At 41.4% G+C, this 18,815-nt stretch overlaps 1 protein-coding gene and 1 non-coding gene across 9 annotated transcripts in view; both read left to right on the forward strand.

Annotated features, from left to right (window-relative positions):
* Window positions 1-764: 764 nt before the first annotated feature.
* trnar-ucu (transfer RNA arginine (anticodon UCU)) lies at window positions 765-838 on the forward strand. The gene has a single exon. It is a non-coding gene; the product is annotated as a tRNA-Arg (tRNA).
* A 3,040-nt stretch (window positions 839-3,878) lies between these two features.
* cadm3 (cell adhesion molecule 3) overlaps window positions 3,879-18,815 on the forward strand; it is a 142,063-nt gene continuing 127,126 nt past the window's right edge. For 4 of the 8 annotated variants that reach the window (XM_008433970.2, XM_008433974.2, XM_008433975.2 and 1 more), the window contains exons 1-2: window positions 3,879-4,147; window positions 5,706-5,863. In XM_008433970.2, coding sequence (XP_008432192.1) covers window positions 5,773-5,863 — 91 coding nt within the window. In that variant the 5' untranslated portion in view covers window positions 3,879-4,147; window positions 5,706-5,772. Of the gene's footprint in view, window positions 4,148-4,470; window positions 4,575-4,971; window positions 5,087-5,119; window positions 5,231-5,477; window positions 5,585-5,705; window positions 5,864-18,815 lie in introns of those variants that run through there. The other 4 variants (XM_017310129.1, XM_008433971.2, XM_017310130.1 and 1 more) reach the window with 4 other exon arrangements.

The raw sequence follows: 18,815 nt of genomic DNA on the forward strand, positions 1-18,815 counted from the left end.
ACAATTTAAAGTCCAGACATCCAACTTAAAATCTGGGACATGACTTAAAAATAGATGTTCACAGATGTTCTCCATTCAGTCTGATGGAGCTTTGAGCCATTTTGGAAATAATAGTGGGGGGGGGGATGATTTCTAGACGAAACTGGAAGAAGAGATATGAATACTTTAGCAGGGAGCTGTAGGTCTTAAGTAATTTCCTGTTGTATGTCAAAAGTAATTTGTAGTCCCAGTGGATTTCCAGCTCAGGTTGAAAACTGCCTGTAGCTTTGATTAGATTTCATGTAGGAAGCCATTTACATGTCCGACACCCTGCAATCAGAGCTAAGAGAACTTCTAAGACATAATGTTACTCTGATGTTATGAATACTTTTATGAGGTGCCGGTTAGAGTTTAAAACGGCTCGTTTGAAATATAAATGCTTAAAATGTTTTTGTATAAATCTAAAACTAAGCTTATAAGCAGTCTTTTTATTCACTTCAAGAAAATAACTCACTGGCTTATAACCATTGATAGACGTACAATGCTTCATCTAGACTCCAGTAATTTAAGTATTATGATATTTCAAAGAGATGACATGTCTTCAAGCAGTAGAGGCTTGTTTCATGACGGCATTGTGGAAATGTGGCTGCAGCAGCACCCCCTACCGGCGGGTAGCGGAAAATGTGCAGGGCTGCGGTCCTGATGCTGAGGGATGGAGCGGATGCTGCACAGCGATGGGTGGGGGAGCATAAAGCAGGTTTTGATGAAGAAAAAAATGTGCCTCAGTCTCTGTGGCGCAATGGAATAGCGCGCTGGACTTCTAATCCAGAGGCTCCGGGTTCGAGTCCCGGCAGAGATGTGTATGTGTTGGTACAGAATTTTTTAGGACGAGGTAGAGTGATGAATTTGAATCAAGGCAAATGTGTCGTTTAGCCTCTGCATCTGTGATGTATTGTAAAAGGTTTTTCAGTCTGCTGGAAACAGAAGATGAAGGAAGATTCAACGCGGTCTATGAATCATATCAAATTAAAAAAAGCTTGTACGCAGATGACAAAAAGCCTTACAATACGGCTTTTAGTGTACCAGTACAGCACACCTTTTCGTGCTCCTGGGGCTGCATGCTCAACTGCACTCAGTCATCACACAAACACAACAGGACAAGTCAGTTTAGTGCAGCCTCACCGAGGCAAAGTCACCGTTTCAGCACCTGGAGCTGTCCGCTCCTCATGTGCAGCGCCAGCAACAAAGCATTTAAAGCCTTTTCCGCCCTCATAACAAGTGCTTAATGATGCCAGATGCTGCGTTTCTGTTCTCAAATATGGTGTAACTGCGCAGAGAGAGAGAGATGAAGTGTCACTGTGACAGGAAATGGTGCCGTTTTAAGATTGTCGAATAGAAATGTTGTGTTAATTTAGCGGAATCAAAGGGCTGACCTCTGTGGAATGTATTAAAACAAGAGTAAAAAGGTGGATTTTATCTTTAGAACAGCACATTGCCAAAATCTAGAATCTGCATCTGCGTTTCATTTTCTTTTATTTTTCTACATTGTGGAAAACGGCTGGTTCCTTAAAGATCTCTCGTTCTGGCTCGCCTTTTGTTGCGTCTTATTTTGTATTTTCCTGAAACCCCCCTTCCCCCTCCCTCCCCCTCAAGGATTCCTTTTTTTTTTTTCTGCAGCCGCCACCATCCACGTTTAACCCCATCATGCCTCCCCACATGCAAAACCTAATCCGCCAGTAAAACTAATCCTTAATCCCTCTCTGGCAAGTTGAACAACCCTGCCTCCCCTCCGTCCCTCCACCCCTGTTATAGCTCCTGATTCCCTAACGGGCCACATGCATGAAATGTCAGTAGCCTATGAAACGTCAGATCTCCAAGGAGTTCCCTTTGTTAAATAAATGTGCAAACAAGTTGTTGCTGGTAAAAAATAAATAAATAAAGTAAGTAAACATAAAATCATTCAGCGGCATATTTGAGAATCATTCAGTTTTTTTGACATGACTTTTTATGCATTTTTAAGGACAGACCCCCAAGGCTAAAGACTGAGTGGCATGATTACCATATTGCAAATTATGAAGCCTGTGGGAGATAATAAGGAGCCTATCTACCAGAAATGGGTAATGGCTCTATATCAGCTGATAAGAAACATCATACCCCCACTGAGAGCCATGACAATATGCAGCAGATGACCTCTTCATTTTAGGAAATGAACCACTGTGTAGGCTTAAATCCATCAGATAGGTGTCTACACTATAACAATTACTAGCGAATTGGGCTAAATTAATATTTGCCCTTGAAATCCTTGAGATTTTAATCATACGAGTTTGTAAACGTAATATTCAGTAAAGTTTATTATTTATTTGGCAGGGACAACTTCTAATAGCATTAACTATTGGTGTGAAAGAAACCTGAACATTTAGATTAGCATTTAGCTGAAGATGTTGGTTCAGTCAATCATTGCTCTTCTTATCCAGCAGGGATGGAAAGACTGAGGATATGTTTATATGGGTTCTGAATGAATATATCAACTTATTTAAAGTGAAGTTTTGTGATGACGAAACATGTGTTGAACAAAAATGAAAGTTTTCATTGAGCTTAAAGCTACTTCAGTGTAGCCAATGGACGACACATCAACTGCAAACCAAGCAGGTGTGGTGCTAATTACTAATAACTGTTTTTTTTTATGAATTCAGTGTCTTACAATGACACCTTTTTCAATATAGTTTTTTTGTTTTCTATCACAAAGAACACCATTGGTGGAATTCTATTCATCTACATAAAATATGTAAAAAAAAAAAAAAAAAAAAAAAAACTGGCATGGGGTCTCCTTGAGCAGAGTTGATTCTACACTCTGTCCTTTATGACTAACAATTGAACAGGAATGAGCTGAGAATGATTATCGTCCTTCATTGTTTATTTTATTAAGACTGAGCATCTCCCAGCTGATCTGGACTCAACCCCGGAGCAGAGGGATGTTCACCACCAGCAGATGTGAGAGATACTGATCAGTTTGTGTATCTTCACACTGTTGTTTATCGTTCCTACAAAACGTAGAGGGGCAATGTTTTTGGCATATTTCAAACAAAACAAACGAGGATAAAACATGTTTTTTTTAGGTATGCAAATGAAAAAGAAAATTGACAACCCATCCAAACATCTGGCTTTGTTTGCAATGTTACATCTGGCTGTGATTTTCCATATTATAAGACGGAGATGAGTGTGTTATTCTTATCTTTGTCAAAAGTCATACAAACCGTAGGTATTTGCTCATTGTAATGTTTTATTTTTGTGTTGTGTTGAAAAAAAAAAACACATAGCTGGATATCTTTAAGCTAGAGACTAGCTATGACATCATCCTTTTTAACAGATGCTTGTAGGTTTTGTTCAGAAAAAAATACAACCAATAAAATAAAGCTTAATCATTTTCATTTTTGAAACTTACGTAGTGTTTATAAAACATCCATTCTCAAACCTTGAGCTTTACTGACCCTTTCCAAAGACCTTGACTCTGTTTAAACTGTTACATCAGTTTTAGTAGCTAAATTCTACCAGTTCATTTTCTCCAGTGTACTCTGTATCCAAACTGTAGATAAAGTGAGCGTCGGTGTCACAGTGTTGTTCTACAGCAGTGATAAAATTCCTCAAAGCCTGATAAGGTCACTATAAAGTCACTGTGGAGTGTTTACAGGGACGTTATGGTGATATTTCGCTGCGTTGAGATCACGCTTCCCATATCTGCTCCATCTCCTTCATGTTGCTCTCAGCCAGTAGGCCCCTGCTCTGGGCCTGTTATCCCGGCGGTGTGGGCCAAATCGTATTATAATCCCCTCCCTCGCTCCCTCCCTCCCCCTCTCCAGCTCTCCCCCTCCCTCCTTGTCCCCTCCCCTCCCGCTCCGTCTTTCAGACAGTCTGTTTTTGCTGCAGTGAACGGTAACCGTGGAGAGGCAGAGATAGCCTACAAACAGTGGGGAAAGAGCGAAGGAACAAAGCAGGAGAAACTAGAAGAAGCTGGGAGATTATTCCAAGAAAATAAAAAGAGAGAAGGCACAGCGGTGGGGGAGAGAAAAAAAAAATTAAAGAAAGCTGCGCATCAGAAGGAGAGTCATTATTGGAAGGGACCTTACTGGAAACCAGCAACAGAACCGGACTCCGGAGGAGGAATATAACGGTGTGTGCGTTCAAACCGTGCGCTGCTTCAGTTTGTGTTGTGGTTCGGGGGTTTGGCTGTTGTTGACTGCATGTTTGGGCGGACAGGAGACACCTGTCAGTGCTGACGCTTTTCCGTCTCCAGGAATGTCTCTCTTTGTGTGTGTCTATGTGTGTGTGTATGTGTACGCGCGCATTACGCAGAGCCAGATCCGAAGAGTCTCTGCGTGTCTTGGTAATTTACTCCAAAAATGTGCGTTTTCTTGCGCGCTCCTCGGTTGTTTTGGCTACGATGTTCTGTGGGAAAAAAAATAAGCATCACAACTCGCTGGGAGTGAATCTCATCACGGCGGCGGCGGCGGCGGCAGACTGGAGGGTTTATATTTCCTTCTCCAAGTACGGAAGAAGATGTTGGAAACATTTGTGTGGTACTCGTCGCAACAATGCAGGTAGCTGCCAATGTCAGCTATTGTTATGATAATTATCGCCTCTGTTATTACTTTCAACACAAGTGCCCAGCGAGAACTTGAGTTCAGCACGCCCATATATACAGAGAGAGAGAGAGAGAGAGAGAGAGAGAGAGCGTGTGGGTCATTTCCCATGCATTCACTTGAGTTTTGTTTTTATTTTTCGCCATCACTCAACAGGAAGGGCTGGAGTAACAATAAACATAACCCACAACCCCTCCCTCCCTCCTCCTTCCATTCCCACACATCCCACTCCGTGGAAAATGCTGGGCGCCCCCCGATACACACACAAACACACGCACACACACACAGGCGCACACATGTATGCACCACCCCGCACCCCACCCTCTCTCCTCTCTCCGCGCCCGTCCCGCTGGCTCTAAGTACCGCCGCGGTTCGCTCTCAGCGGTGAGCGCGCCGCAGATGGACAGAGGGCTCACCTCCGCGCGGGGCTGCAGCTATTTTTAAGAAATGTGAGAAAGGGGAAGCTGAAGGTGCGTGTGTGTGTGTGCTTTCATATGTGAGGAAGAGAGCGGGAAGGGAAAGGAGCAGCGCCGGAGCTGATTTTATGCCCGACATTCGTGTCCAACGCCGAGCAGAGCGCACCGAGCACACCGCTAATTCTCAGCGGGCAGCAGGTGCATCTCTGCTATCCTCCTCTCTCTTCTCTCCTGTTTGTTGACCGAGGCAGCGCTTCCTTTTTGCGTTACATTTAATTAGTGGGGGTTCGGCCATGAGCTATCCAGAAACACGCAAATCTCTCACTTCCAGTTGCGCGCATGAGCTCGTTAAGGCGCAATAAATTCCCAACATAAGAGGATAAGACATCTTCTTCTTCCTCCTCTCCTTACACCACTCGCCCCTTCTCCATCTCCATCCCTTTCTTGCAGCTTGGCTTCATCACCCCCTCCCCTCCTCCTCCTGCTCTCTCAGTCTCCCTCTCTCTCAGTTTGTTATGACAAAAGCAGATCGATGGCTACCCGGAGCGACGCGTGAGTAACGGGTGGGCCAAGCGTTTATTCACTCAGCGGCTGGGGACGCAATTAGTGGTCAGTTGGCCTGCCCGGTCTGCCTGTTGTTTTTAGCATCTCCATTGTGTCCCCCCTCCTGCAGGAGACACTCCAGAGCCCCTCTGCCCTCCTGAGCTTTCAGTGAGACAGGCGGATCTGCGTGCCGGACCATGGCCTTCCCATCAGCCCCTTCTGCTCTATGGATTGTCAGCTTATTGACTGCACTATTCGCAGCTGCGGTTCACAGCAACATTGTCAGTGGTAAGCACATCTCTCTCTTCCTCTTCATCTGTCTGTCTTGTATTCTCGCAGTGTCTCTCCTTTGGCCTCTGACCTCTCTGACCCTCTCCTTCTGCCTCTGGTGGAGCTGCCTCACTGTCCACTTGTTGTTTCCTGTATTATGAAAAGGGAAGCAGAGGACCGTTATTAAGCACATGGGACACTCCCAGACTCTCAGTGGAATTTTGTGCAGTTGTGTTTTTTTTTGAGGAACGTGTGTATGACTTCCACATGGAGCTGGAGTTCAGCCTGCATGCAAGCTCATTGCAGGAGTGGTACAGTTTCACCTAAGCTTGTTTTTCACAAATACAGTGCCACGCAAAACTTGAAAAATGTGTGGCATAAATTTTGTTTCACTAACCTTAATGGTGAAACTCTGTAAGTACTTTGTTGAACTAATATTCACTGCTGTTGCATCAGCAAATCCAATTTAGAGAGGTTTTTTTTTTGTCTTTGTGAAACAGCTCAAGCTAAAAGTACATTTTTGTGTCTCGCCAAATATTGTCATTTAGATTTTATGGACAACTTTCACAAAGCATCATGCTGCCTCCACCGTGTTTATCTGTGGGAGGATGTGTGAAGGGTAAAGTGCAGGGTTAGTTTGCTCGTTGATCAGAAAGTTCTGATTTGGTCTTATTTTATCACCGCGTCTATAAAGTGATGTTTTTCCTCTTTCTGCTTTGCAAAACAGTGTTAGCTAAACTGGACAAAGAGTGTTTGTGAAGATCAAGTTTCAAGTGTTGCCTGATTGTTGGTTGGCTTTGAGTCCGGGCTTTGACTGAATGAATGTACTTTGATCTTAACCATTTCATTGTAAGTCTGGCTGTAGGTTTGTTCTTGCTGATGTGGAATCTAGTCTCAAGCTGTTTGCAGGTTTTATTCCAATATTCCCATCAGCTTCACTGTCTCTCCTGGAGAAAAGATTCTCATTGAATGATGCAAAGCTTGTCCTTAGAGCTCACTATCCTTTCTGACTTGGCGTTTTCTTCTTGATTCCATATTAAAGGCTTTTGTAGAACTTGCTTGGAAAGTGAATCATGTGTGCTGGAGCAGGCACCCATCTGAAACATGTAGCTTGGTGGTGACTCAGTGTGCATTCACAGCAGCCCTGTTTGGTCCACTTTAATCAAACTCTAGTTTGTTTAACTAGACAGTTGTTTGGGGAGGTGTGAATGCATAATCAAACTTTGATGTGGTCCAAAAAGCAAACTCTGGTTCAGAGATTGAAGTGAAACTCTGGTGCGGTTCCAATGCATATGTGAATGCAAGTGGCCTGGAAACTACTGCAGTTCACTCAGAATGCCCTGTGTATTTAGCACAGGGCATTCTGGGTAAATACAACCTAAATGAGGTTGTATTTACCTCATTTAGTGGGACCAGGCTTGTATTCTGGTCCCACTAGAACCAGAATACAAGCCTGGTTCTAGTGGGAGAAATGGTTTGTGGTCTTATGACAAAAACAAAAGAGAAATCTAAACTCCATTTGTGTTTACATTTTATGGAAAAGGAAGTTGCACTCATGCCTTATTCTGAGGTTTCTGTGCAATTTTGGTCCCCAATCAACTATGAGGTGTGAAAAGACCTTTGGGAACATGTGTTTTAGAGATAAAAAGAACTATTTTTGCCACTCTTCGGTAAAGGACAACAGATTTGCCCACCTCCACTATGAACCTGCAATTGGTTTTGCTGGATTTTATATGGAGGTTACAGAGTAAATGGGCAGAAAAAAATGCACTGAATACATTTCTAATTTATATTAACAAAATCCCAATAAAATACATGAAAATTATTTGGAGTTGTAAAGTGACAAAATATGAAAAAGCTCAAAAGGAATGAATTTTCCAAAGAGACGAGAAAGCAAAGAGAAAGCAAACAAAGTCTGAGTTTATGTCTTTAGTTCTCAGTATCTCGCAATATTGTTTCTGATGCTCTGTAAACCGTCTGTGTTGTTGAAGCTTCATATAGCCTGGAAAAACAAGGCGGTCATCTTGTGCTTTCTCAGATTGCAGCCAAACATGTTTCCACACACTGTGCAGCTCCGATACAGAGCACTCGTCATGGCTAAAACTGTAACTGCGGCTGAGGCGGATGGTAAGAGAGGATTTGATGAGAGAAGCACTTTGTAATGATATCATCCCCGCTGCGAGTACCAAGTGAGCAGGAATACACTGTCCAATGTGCTTCCCAATTACATAACTCTCAAGTGACTGCCTGCCGGTAACACAACCTTCAGAGGGCAGCTTGTACCCGACAGAAAATGGCGAGCAGTGATTGGCCCTCGAGCCGTTGAAAATTGATTGACACAGGTAGAATGTTGCTGCCATTTTCTCATTACAGTTGGAGTTTTAATTGCACAGAGTGTTTGGCACAGAACAGAGAGATTTCAGCAAGCAAGGAGCCTTCTAAGAGATATTCCCTGATTTGCATTTGGAATATATGCTCTTAAGGGCCCTCTGCATTCAGCTGATCTCGCCTACACACTTTTTGCAATCACACCATAAATGAGTACGATACGCACACCCGCACATCTTTGAGATTCTTTTGACATCATTTATCCATATGAGCAATGTTTTAATTTCTTTTGAATTAAATGCTGTTTAGTTTCTGTGCTAAGATTATTAATGTGTTCCTCCTGTGGACAATCCGGCTGTGCTAAGATGAGTAAGAAATTCGGAGCGCGGTGAGGAGAGGAGAAATGGCCACCCCAGACTGAGCCTCTGATGATGAAATATCAAACTCTTGTCAGTTTGCTGACCCAGACACGTGTAGCTCGTCATTGAAACCCAGGTAGATGTTCATTATTTGGGCCCCAAAATGATTCTGGCTCCCGTTCAGAAGCGTGTCACATTTGATTAAGGTGTGCCCACAGGGAGGCCTGACCATGCATGACCAATTCTTGCTTTAGTTTCACCTGAGCACTGTTTTACATTATCATGTCAGTCAACGAGAGTAATTAAGCCTGAGACGTCTGACAGCATTTAGGAGATGAGAAAACACGTCAAAGAGTGAAAGTGAAACGCGGGATGAGGGATGGAGCGCTGGCCTCTACTGCGGCTTTAATCTGCATGTTTTAATCTAAAGTGCAGCAGAAATTTTTTCTTGTATAAAACTTTAATTAAAATCAAATTCACTTAATACAATTACTTTGAAATAAGTCAGAATCACTTAGAATAAGTTAGACAATAGAATCACAATATTTCACAAAGTGAACAATGTCTCAGTGTTTTGAATACAAAATGAAATGGCAAACTTAGTTATGGATAAAAAATTATACACGCTTACAGCGCCTTGCAGAAGTATTCCTGCCCCTGAACCTCTCACAGGGTTTCTTCCAGAATTACTCTATATTTCCTCTTCCCATCACAACCTCAATCAGTTTCTCTGTCCCTGCTAGAGAAAACATCCCCCAGCATGATGCTACCAACACCATGTTTCACAACAGAGATCTTATGGGATGGACCAAATGATTTTGCAAACATCTGATCTGAGAATCTTTTTTTACATATTTTTTGTGTCTCTTAGATGGTATGTGGTGTCTTATAAATGCAACATATTATAGATTTCTTTGTGCTTCTCTTTTCATTGAAGGCAAACTGTGTGACTAAAAGTTGCCCTGGTTACACATTCCCATCCTAAGACGCACAGAGTTACAGAGGCATTTTGGCTGATTCTCCTACTGACTCAGCCACTTCCTTGGCCTAACCTCGGTAGGTTTACAGTTGAGCCAGACGTTTTTATTTTCTCAACGGGACTTAACATTTTTCTAGCACATTCTCAAATCTTAACCCCTGACCTGTTTGCTGTATTCCTTGGTCTTCATAGTATTGATTGGTCACTAATGTTCTCAATAAACATTAGTTTGAAATAATAAATAATTATTTGGAGGCTTCTGAATGAATCGGATTGTACTGTTTATTTTTTATAGGTATCAGAATGGCTGCACAGTGGTGCATTTGCTAGCTCTGTTTTCAGGGCCTTTCTGCAACGGGTTTTCATAGATGCATGTGACAACAAAGGTAATTGCCCTCAATAAATCTTAAGGGAGCATTTCAAATCCACAAACCTGATTTAGTTGAGTAAGGTGCTGCAAAACATCAGGTGCGGTAACACTGATGAACCTGGAGAAACTGCTGAGAGCCTTGGGGAGTTTCTCTTTTCTACCTGAAGGGCTGGGCGCCCTGGAAATGGGTTGTTAGGTTGTGTCTGTTGAGCTTTTGTAAAATGTGTGAGAGAAGTAGTCAGTGACAGTAATTATCACGCCCAGCCTTACCCATAACTTCAGCTGATCTCCTAGGTGATTGTGTGGGTTCCTTTCAGGTACTTTAGCTTCCTCCTATGATGCAAAATATGCATGTTAGCATAATTAGCCACTATAAATTGCCTGTAGGGATGAGTGTGTTATTGGATGATTATTTTCTTGGCCTGTGATGGACTGGTGGTCTGTCCAAGGTGTCCTCTGCCTCTCGCAGAGTGACGGCTTACTGTTTTACACCGCTTCAGATTTCATCTAACGGTTTCAGACTAAACGCTGTCAGTTTTTATTTCTAAAAACTCTTGAAACTATTTCTCTACTTCCTTCTATTTCACAGATGATCTACTTCCTGAGTCTGTCACCTAAAACAGGATTAAAATACACTGAAGTTTGTGGGTGCAGCATTAATAGATGTGAAAAAAGTTCAAGATGGATGAATCCTTCTCAAAGCCACTGTATGCTAATCTTGTGTGCGCAGTTTTGCAGTTGACATGTGAGTAATGCCCAAACAGCCGGGCTGAACTTTAAGCAGGAAGCGTAAGCTTTGAGCACGTGTCCATCGCTCACATCTGCTCCGATCAGTCTGATTGGTGTTGTTGTGGCACTGCGGCAGAGCCGTTAAGTAGAAGATGGATTAGAGTGGTTGAGTAGTCAGATAATGGGTCTTCATTATGGAGAAGTCCACGCAAGGAGGACCTGGAACAGAATGGTCTACTTAACATAAATAATTCAGCATTATGTATCAGAGAGGAAAAATGATTAGCTCAGCAATCAATGTTGGAGCAGATGAGCCTTCTGAAAGCAGGGGAGCCCATTACTGCTTGGCTGCTTGAGCCTTCAGTAAATTAAATTTACGAGGACTCTTTTGTCTCAAACAAACACGAGCAAAAAATCTGAAAATGTTATTTTATTCACATAGTGTAATTTTATAGCACAATCAAATAGCTACGCTGCTGTCAGTTGTTATAAAAGAGCTACGTATTTACTAAATATTATGATTTAAAACAAATCATGCGCCTTTAGGAAGTTATCACAACAGCGCTCTTCTATTAACCCCTAAGCATTTTTACTAACGTTGCAGATGTGCAGTTTAATCAGGTGTTTGCTAATTGCTGCCACTAGTCTGAAGAAGCGGAGTGGGGGAGTTGCAGGGTTGGGTTGCACCATGAGGTGGAAACTTGGAACCTCAGAAACTGCATGTCCAAGGAGGAGGTAGGTCCAGGCAGGTGTTTTGCACAGTTGAATGGCTGCCATGGGAAATTTAAAGATTTCTCAAACATGCGATTAAAGAATCAAGCCAACACTCCAGATATGTTTTTGATAAGGGAATAATGCAAAACTCAAAAAGGTCTATTTCACGTAATACTGCCCCTTTAAAGCATTCCATTGAATCTGTGTCATGACTCCTGACCAACCGCTCACTCCCAAGTTCCTCATCTCTTTCTCATATGAATGTCAAGTCATGAAAAGGACAGTTGAGTCTTTTTCTCGACTCATCTGCGAGCGGGCTTCCTTAGAGCAACCGAACAAATCGGGGAGACACTAATTGCATGCCATTTGACATATCCATTTCCACAGCTGGATGTGCAGCCATGCGATGTGGATGGAAAGTGCCTCTCAGAAGGGCACAGATTAGGCATGCAATTGGCCGGGCTGTGCCCTGGTTCTGTAATGTTGACCCAATTACCCCGGGGCTGTGGTGGAGAGCAGAGGGTCGGTTCAGTCGACAACAAGCAGAGTGACGTGCCGCGACCTCCCATCAGCCACCTGGCTCTTAGAATCCACGGCATACCCCAGCAGGAAGTTTGCTTTTGTAACCAGAAACATGCCTAATTGTTTATTTACTCTACGAGTTCTGCTGGTCGGAGCCACTGAATGACTCCTGATGTCTCCAGCTGAGGCCGGTAATGAATAAAGATTAAAGGATGGGAGCTGTGTGGACTTGTTGTTTGTGTGCTAAGATTTACAGGCGGGAAGACACTGCATGTCTGCCAGCGGTTCACTTTATCCTCAGACAAAATGGGTTCCTTCCCCATTGGACCAGGCCTTTCTCATTGGCTCAAAGCCCACTTCCTGTGTGCACTGCTGTTATTTGCTGTTGACTTCCTGTGTGCCAAGATGGGGGAATATTTGGCTAATACGCTTTACAGCTAGCACACAATAGCGGTAGGCGGTTTGGATGAGAGGCCTCTGCCTGTTAACAAGGCTGACTGATAAGCAGTGACTCATTAACAAGCTGAGGTACACAGAGCCTGGGGGAATTGCCGCCTAGCCACTGTGACATTAATAAGAGGCCTAAGCTATTTTTCCATTTGGCTCCAGTGGTGTAGACTCAACTATTTTGGCTTCTTCTTGGCTATTTAGAGGCTGTAGTGTTCTTCCATTTGTTGCAGACACTGCTTACCTGGTCTGAACTGAGTCTGGGCTGATCAGTATTGTCAGAGCGGGCTACAGTTAATGGCATCTGCTGCGTTATTGGAAAACTAGACACCCCTCATTAGCTTTCTCCTGATTCAGAAACATCTGGGGATGAGCAGATTTAATTCTTCTTCCACCACTATGCTTCAGTAGCATATTCCAGCCTATATCCTGGGTTTTATTAAGACTGATGAGCCTTCTGATATTGTTTAGATCCAATTAAGTATCTTAAACACATTGAGTACTTTGCTGGAGAGGTTCAGACCTCGTGTTTCCTGTCAAAAGTTTACCTTTAAAGGCACATTACATCCGTTGTCTTGTGCTTTTATCCTACTTTGATCCCGCAAGTGTTTTGTCGTCCAGATCAGCTTTGTAATAACAAATTGGATCCCGATTGGCCGACATTAGATTGCAACAGATTCCCGTCTGGCAGAAACCCAATTATTTCTCCTGTTCATCATGCCGATTAATTAAGGCACTGTGGCTGATTGATTAAACTTCTAACAAAGCTCCAGCCATGGGCGCCAGGGCCCTTGGGAGGATTTTCATCTCGCCTTACACCCACTAGTGTGTCTCCACACCGTCGTCATAGATTTACAGAGCTGCCGGTAGGCATAAAAAAGGGGAAACTGAAAGCTTCACTAGAAAAATTGCATTTTCTGCAAAAATGCGTTGTGAAAGCTGTGAGGTAAAATAATGAGCCTGCATTAACTTAAGAACATGAAATGACAGTTGAATTGTACAAAATAATTTCAGATTTTGCTAAGAACTTCTAAATACATTCCAAAAAAATACAATGGCTCCGCTTAAGTTAATACTTTTCATGGACTTTTTCAACTTTACAGTTATTAAATAAAAATGTTATTTATGCTTATGAAGATATGGTGAAATATGAAGATGACAAACTGAACTTTATCTCTGCGTTTATGTATACAGATTACTCCATAAGTGACCACTTTCGTTACTACTTTGGGAATACAAACTTTGTCCTACCACAAAATGTTTATTACATTTGAGGATGACAGCTGTGCTCAAGATAAGGAAAAACATTTTGTAAATGTTCATCCAAGAATTCTTAGCTAAGCATGTATAATTACTGTAGTTGAGGTTTATTCTCATGTAATAATGTCTGATACAGCTGATAGCTTTCAAACAAAACATTAAACAAAGGTGACTCACCCAGCAAATGTTAGTCTGAAAATAAAAATAAGTCTATTCCAAGTCTATGCAAATGTTCTGACTGCTGTGGTGAAGATTTACTCAGCTCAGGATGCTAGATGCCTGAATCTGAATGGGGAATTGATGTCATAAGTTGTGATTAAGTTGGCTAATAATATCCTGAGCACTTGGGGAACTAATAAATCATAAGAAAATCAATCCAAGGTGGCTAATTGAACCCAAGTGTGGTTTTTGTTGTGATGGGTGATAAAAGCAACACAGATACTTCAAAAATGTGAGAGAATTTTATGTTCCAAAAAACCCCATTTCATTTGTCCAAGTTTAGACCTGATTTAAAAACTCCCCATTTATTTTCTATGGAAAAAAAATATCAGTAAAAAGTTAAGCTTTTAAAAAACGTAAAATTTGGAAAACCAGGTATTAGAAGAATGAGGTGAAAGTTGTGATAGTTGAACGCAGGAGTTAGTTACTACAGAATTGCAACAGGATCACAAGATGCAAGTGTTTATAAGAAATATTTTGCCCAACTAAATGTGAGGCAGTCAGATTGTAGAGGTGTCAAGAGTGTCTGAAGACTCCATCTTACCTTGTCAATTTGAGGAAGCTCACACCCACCCAGACCCATTCAACCATTGTGAGATTACATCAGGACAGATCAATCTCGCTCGCTACCGTCATAATAATAGCAAAAGCCATTTAGAGACTGTAAGAGAGAAGGGCTCTTGAGATTTTACAAAATGTTAACAGACTCTGCTACCTCTCAGGTGCTATTAGGAGACAAATCACGCTGCAGCAGCTCAGGGTCGAGAAAATTAGGGGTCCTGCATTTAGCAAAGTGTCGGCTTTAAGCCATCACTTCTTAAAGACGCAGTGGATTAAACAAACCCAAACAAAAACGCCAGCTTTGAAATACATTAAATCGCCTCTTTTTCAACTAGAATTCTTGTTTTTGCTCTCAGTTGGCTTCTCTTCTTGATCAGGTTGCACTCTTTCAAATCCCCCTCAACTCTACCTCCAAATGTCATATTCTATCTCCTGTAATTCTCTGTGGGAGTGATTTAATTGATTGCCGTTGAGACGGAAATTACCATTTCTGTTGCTGATGCAGCTGGTCAGATCAAGGACCTTCTCTCTGAGAAGGCGTGTAGTCATACTTAAAAGAAAGTTCACCTTCTATTCATTTTGGGACTGTTTCCGGGAGACATAATAAAAATAATATTTCAGAGTTTCTAATTTATGTGAAAATTTAAATCAAAGCAAATGAGCAGATTCTCCACCTTCATTATTTTTTCAAGAAAAAAAAAGAAGACAAAGCTTGAGTTGTACAAAACAAAGTAGGATGCCAAGTTTTGACCACCTCAATAATAAAATGATAATTTTTTAGTAAAATGTCAAGATGGAAAGAAAGTGAACCTTGCAGCAATTCACTACAATGCCAGATAATGCAAAACTCTAACAAGCTGTGGAAACATCTAGGAATCCATGTTAGTCTCTGGAGGATTCAGTGAGCATGTTAAATGTTAAAGTGCCAAGTCTTTGTTTAAAAGAGTGGCCAGAACAAATGTCCTTCCCTCTAAAAAGAGTATGGCATCACAATAAGAAGAGTTGCATGTGATTGAACCACAGACCTAGAGAAAGCCATCACTAGAGAAAAGTCCATTAATGATCTAGAAATCTTTGAAGAAGCCCAAAGACCTAATTTAGTAATCAAAAACAGTGGGGAAGGAAAAATGACTTTGTTTTAGCAACAGTACCTGGACGCCTTGGAGTCATTGATCTGACCCTGATCTAGTCTGAATACTCAAATATTCCACAGTCAAATGTGACTCCATCTGTCTGGCCTGATCTGATCTGATCAGTCATAAAAGATTAACAAAGAAACAATGTTAAACAAAGATAAGTGGAGTAAATAAGGACTACTTTCGTTCAAAGTAGACTGAGCGCACTCCATGAACCATGGAGTGCGCTCAGTTTTTCACTCATGGCTTTTAAATTTGGACTTTTTTGTTGAATCAGGAAAAGCGTTATTGACAGTAGTGAATCAGTTTTAAGCTTCTGAATACTTAAAGGGAACCTATTATGCAAAGTTTACACTTTTCACATTTTTCTCCTTGTGTTTAGGGTTCTACTGCTTCTGAAAAACAGCCCAAACGCTTTAAACAAAACACCCAGACAGTTTTTGGAACAACATTAATATTCTTTGGCGTCTGGAAAATGAGTCGTTTCAAAAACCTCCAGAATGTAACGTCTCAAATCACCATTCACTTCCCCTCATCATACAACCTCAATGGCTGCTGAAAAAGACAGCCATTGAGGTTGCTGTTGACTTACCATAGAGAAAACACTTACTGGATTCTTGTTTGTTGTGCAGGAGGCTCTACTTCTGCTTTTCAAAGATGTACAATTGCATAAATGTGCATCTGTTTGTAGCTATTTTCACATGCGAGAGTAAATGTTGAGTTGAGGGTTGTGGCCAGCAGCAGTTTATTTGGATTTAAAGTGACAAGAGGCCATAAAAAAGGCTAACATAGGCAGAACTGAGCCTCATTATCTAAATTATTTGGTACACTAACATTTTCAAAGAGGCATAATAGGTCACCTTTAAAGCAAACCTTGAAAGGACCCCCACCTTTTTCTCCTGATCTTTGAAATAAAATGGAGGGTGTACTTTTTTTAAACCATGACTGAATGTGCTCGCTGTAGCCATTGTGTTTCTGTGTTAAACTCTGAGCGTGACGGTGGGCCAGAGGACGTGAGTGCATGGCTGTGGAGTGCAGCATTTTGTATTGATTGAGTCTGAGTGCCGAGGGTTTCCCCCCTGAGCGCTGGAGCTCCACCACCAATGAAACGGCAGAGGCTGCTCTTGTTTATTGCCTCTTTTTGATGATGCCATCACTTCAGCTCATAGAAAGCCAGTGTGTCTTTGGGGACATCTTATCACCGATACCACAGCCATAAAGCCCTTTTGAACTCACCTGTGTGCTGTAGAGGGGAGTGTTCTCCAGTCCGGTTTGTGTCGGGGATATTACTGTCTCCTCGCTGGATGGCCGGTTATTGAGTCACTAATAGCGCGGTCATGTATGGAATCAGGAAAAGCGTCGTAAAGCAGGTCTCTAGATGACATAAACCGTGATGGATGTTGGATCCACGAAAATAAATCCTCGGAAATCATATGTTTACATTATATTGTCACATATCTGTGTATAAATATCCTCTCCCCCTCTGAAGCTACAGCATCACCATAAATAACATAACTTTAAATGCCTCTGGGGTGTTTGTAATTTCCCACTTTATGATGTAAGAAGCGAAAGAACCGAGTGCTAGCTTCAGCTTTAAATCTGAGAGAAATCTATTCTCACTGTGCAATATTGTTCTGAAGCAGGGCTGAATATTGTCTTCTATATAAAGGATGCATTTATTGTTTTAGTTGCAAGTTTTATTGTGAGGCTGTTGCATCATTATTAAAGTTTTGCGATTGCGAACAGCAACTCAGAGGTATTCATTTATGCTCTCTGGTGCACTGCTGTGCTCTTTATGCTTGACGATCACATCATACTGCCCTGCTAAAAGTCTCCTGCTTCCAGTACGACTCTGCTATTAGAATGCAGTCTGTATCATTTAGATAAATGCCTCTTACAGTAGTATGCACTTTGAGTACGGACTTTCATCATCATTTAAGATTGAATTGTAATTGGATAAAAAGTTTTTTTCCATTCAACCCATTCAAGAGCAGGTTTGCATTGTCTGAAAGAACAGCTATGACAGGCGCAGGATCATTAGATCCTTTTCTATAGAGCCGACGTTTGCTTTTCAGTGAAGTGGAAAAGGTCGTTCTTTACGGTCCTATCCTGGAAGTCCACAAAAATGATGACATGGGAATTTTTTTTCCCCAGCAGTTTGAAGCTAAATGTTATATAAAGGAGATAGAAGTGAGCAAATGTTGATAGTAGAGTTTGTTATATAATTAAAGTTTTAGTTTGGAGTTAAATAAAACTTTCTTGCACCCTATTCACCCTTATGAATAAAACACAGGAGGCTCACGCCTCGTCATGATTTCATGAAAATATAAAAATGCATCCGCGTGTTCCACACGTGATTATAAAACATGTTTCTTCACATTGTCAAAAAAAAATTCTGTATGTGAAACATAATTTTTCTTTTGAAGATGACATTCCACATGTGAAACATCTTGAAAACATTTTGCATGTGGGATGAGTTTGACATATGATTCACATGTGCAACACGTAGCTGCCACATGCAAAACACTTTGTGACTTCACAATATAATTGTGAAACATGGGAAAATGTTTCACATGAAAATTTTTTTATGTTATTAATATGCTGTATCATTCATGAGCATCATAAATACATTACCTTATAATTTTCACATGTGTAATTTGTGGGAAAGCGTTTTATATGTGGGATTTATTCCACATGTGTTTTAGATGTTACTGCATGACATAAATTCCACATGGGACAAAATATGTGGAATATTTTCCACATTAGTTTCACATGTTACAACATAAAGCAATTGCCATATGGTGATGCATGTGTTTGCAGTTTGTACATGTGAAGCACAGTCTTTAAGAGAATTTTTCCAACATATTAAAAACTTGTAAGAAAAAAATGTGTAATATTTATCAATGTGTTTCACTTGTGGGTGGATAGACATTTTATATTGGGAATTTATTTTTCACAAATTCCTGGGGGGGTTTTCAAGAATGCTGCGTCACAAATCAGGAATTTTTCTGCTCCCCTGTTCAGAAAAATGTTTTCAAAGAAATACTTGTTGGCTAACAAGGGCAGAGTGAGAATCTAAGTGTGAAGAAAGGCCAGGGAGGGAAGCTGGTCAGTTCAGGATTGAGGGAAACTCCAGTTACAGCAGGGAATCCTCCTGTTCCTTCATTAGACAGAGCTTTCATGCAGGACAGCTGTGGCTCTGTGAGATGAGTAATCAGCAGATTGTGAGTTTGAGTTCAGTTTCCCCCACCACATGTCGAAGTGTTCTGGTGTAAAGCAACGAGTTGTTTTATAATCTATGCAGAAAATATACAGTGAAGCGTGTGTGTGTGTGTGTGTGTGTGTG

The sequence above is a fragment of the Poecilia reticulata genome, linkage group LG17 (genome assembly GCF_000633615.1).
Source record: "Poecilia reticulata strain Guanapo linkage group LG17, Guppy_female_1.0+MT, whole genome shotgun sequence".
NCBI lineage: Eukaryota > Metazoa > Chordata > Actinopteri > Cyprinodontiformes > Poeciliidae > Poecilia > Poecilia reticulata.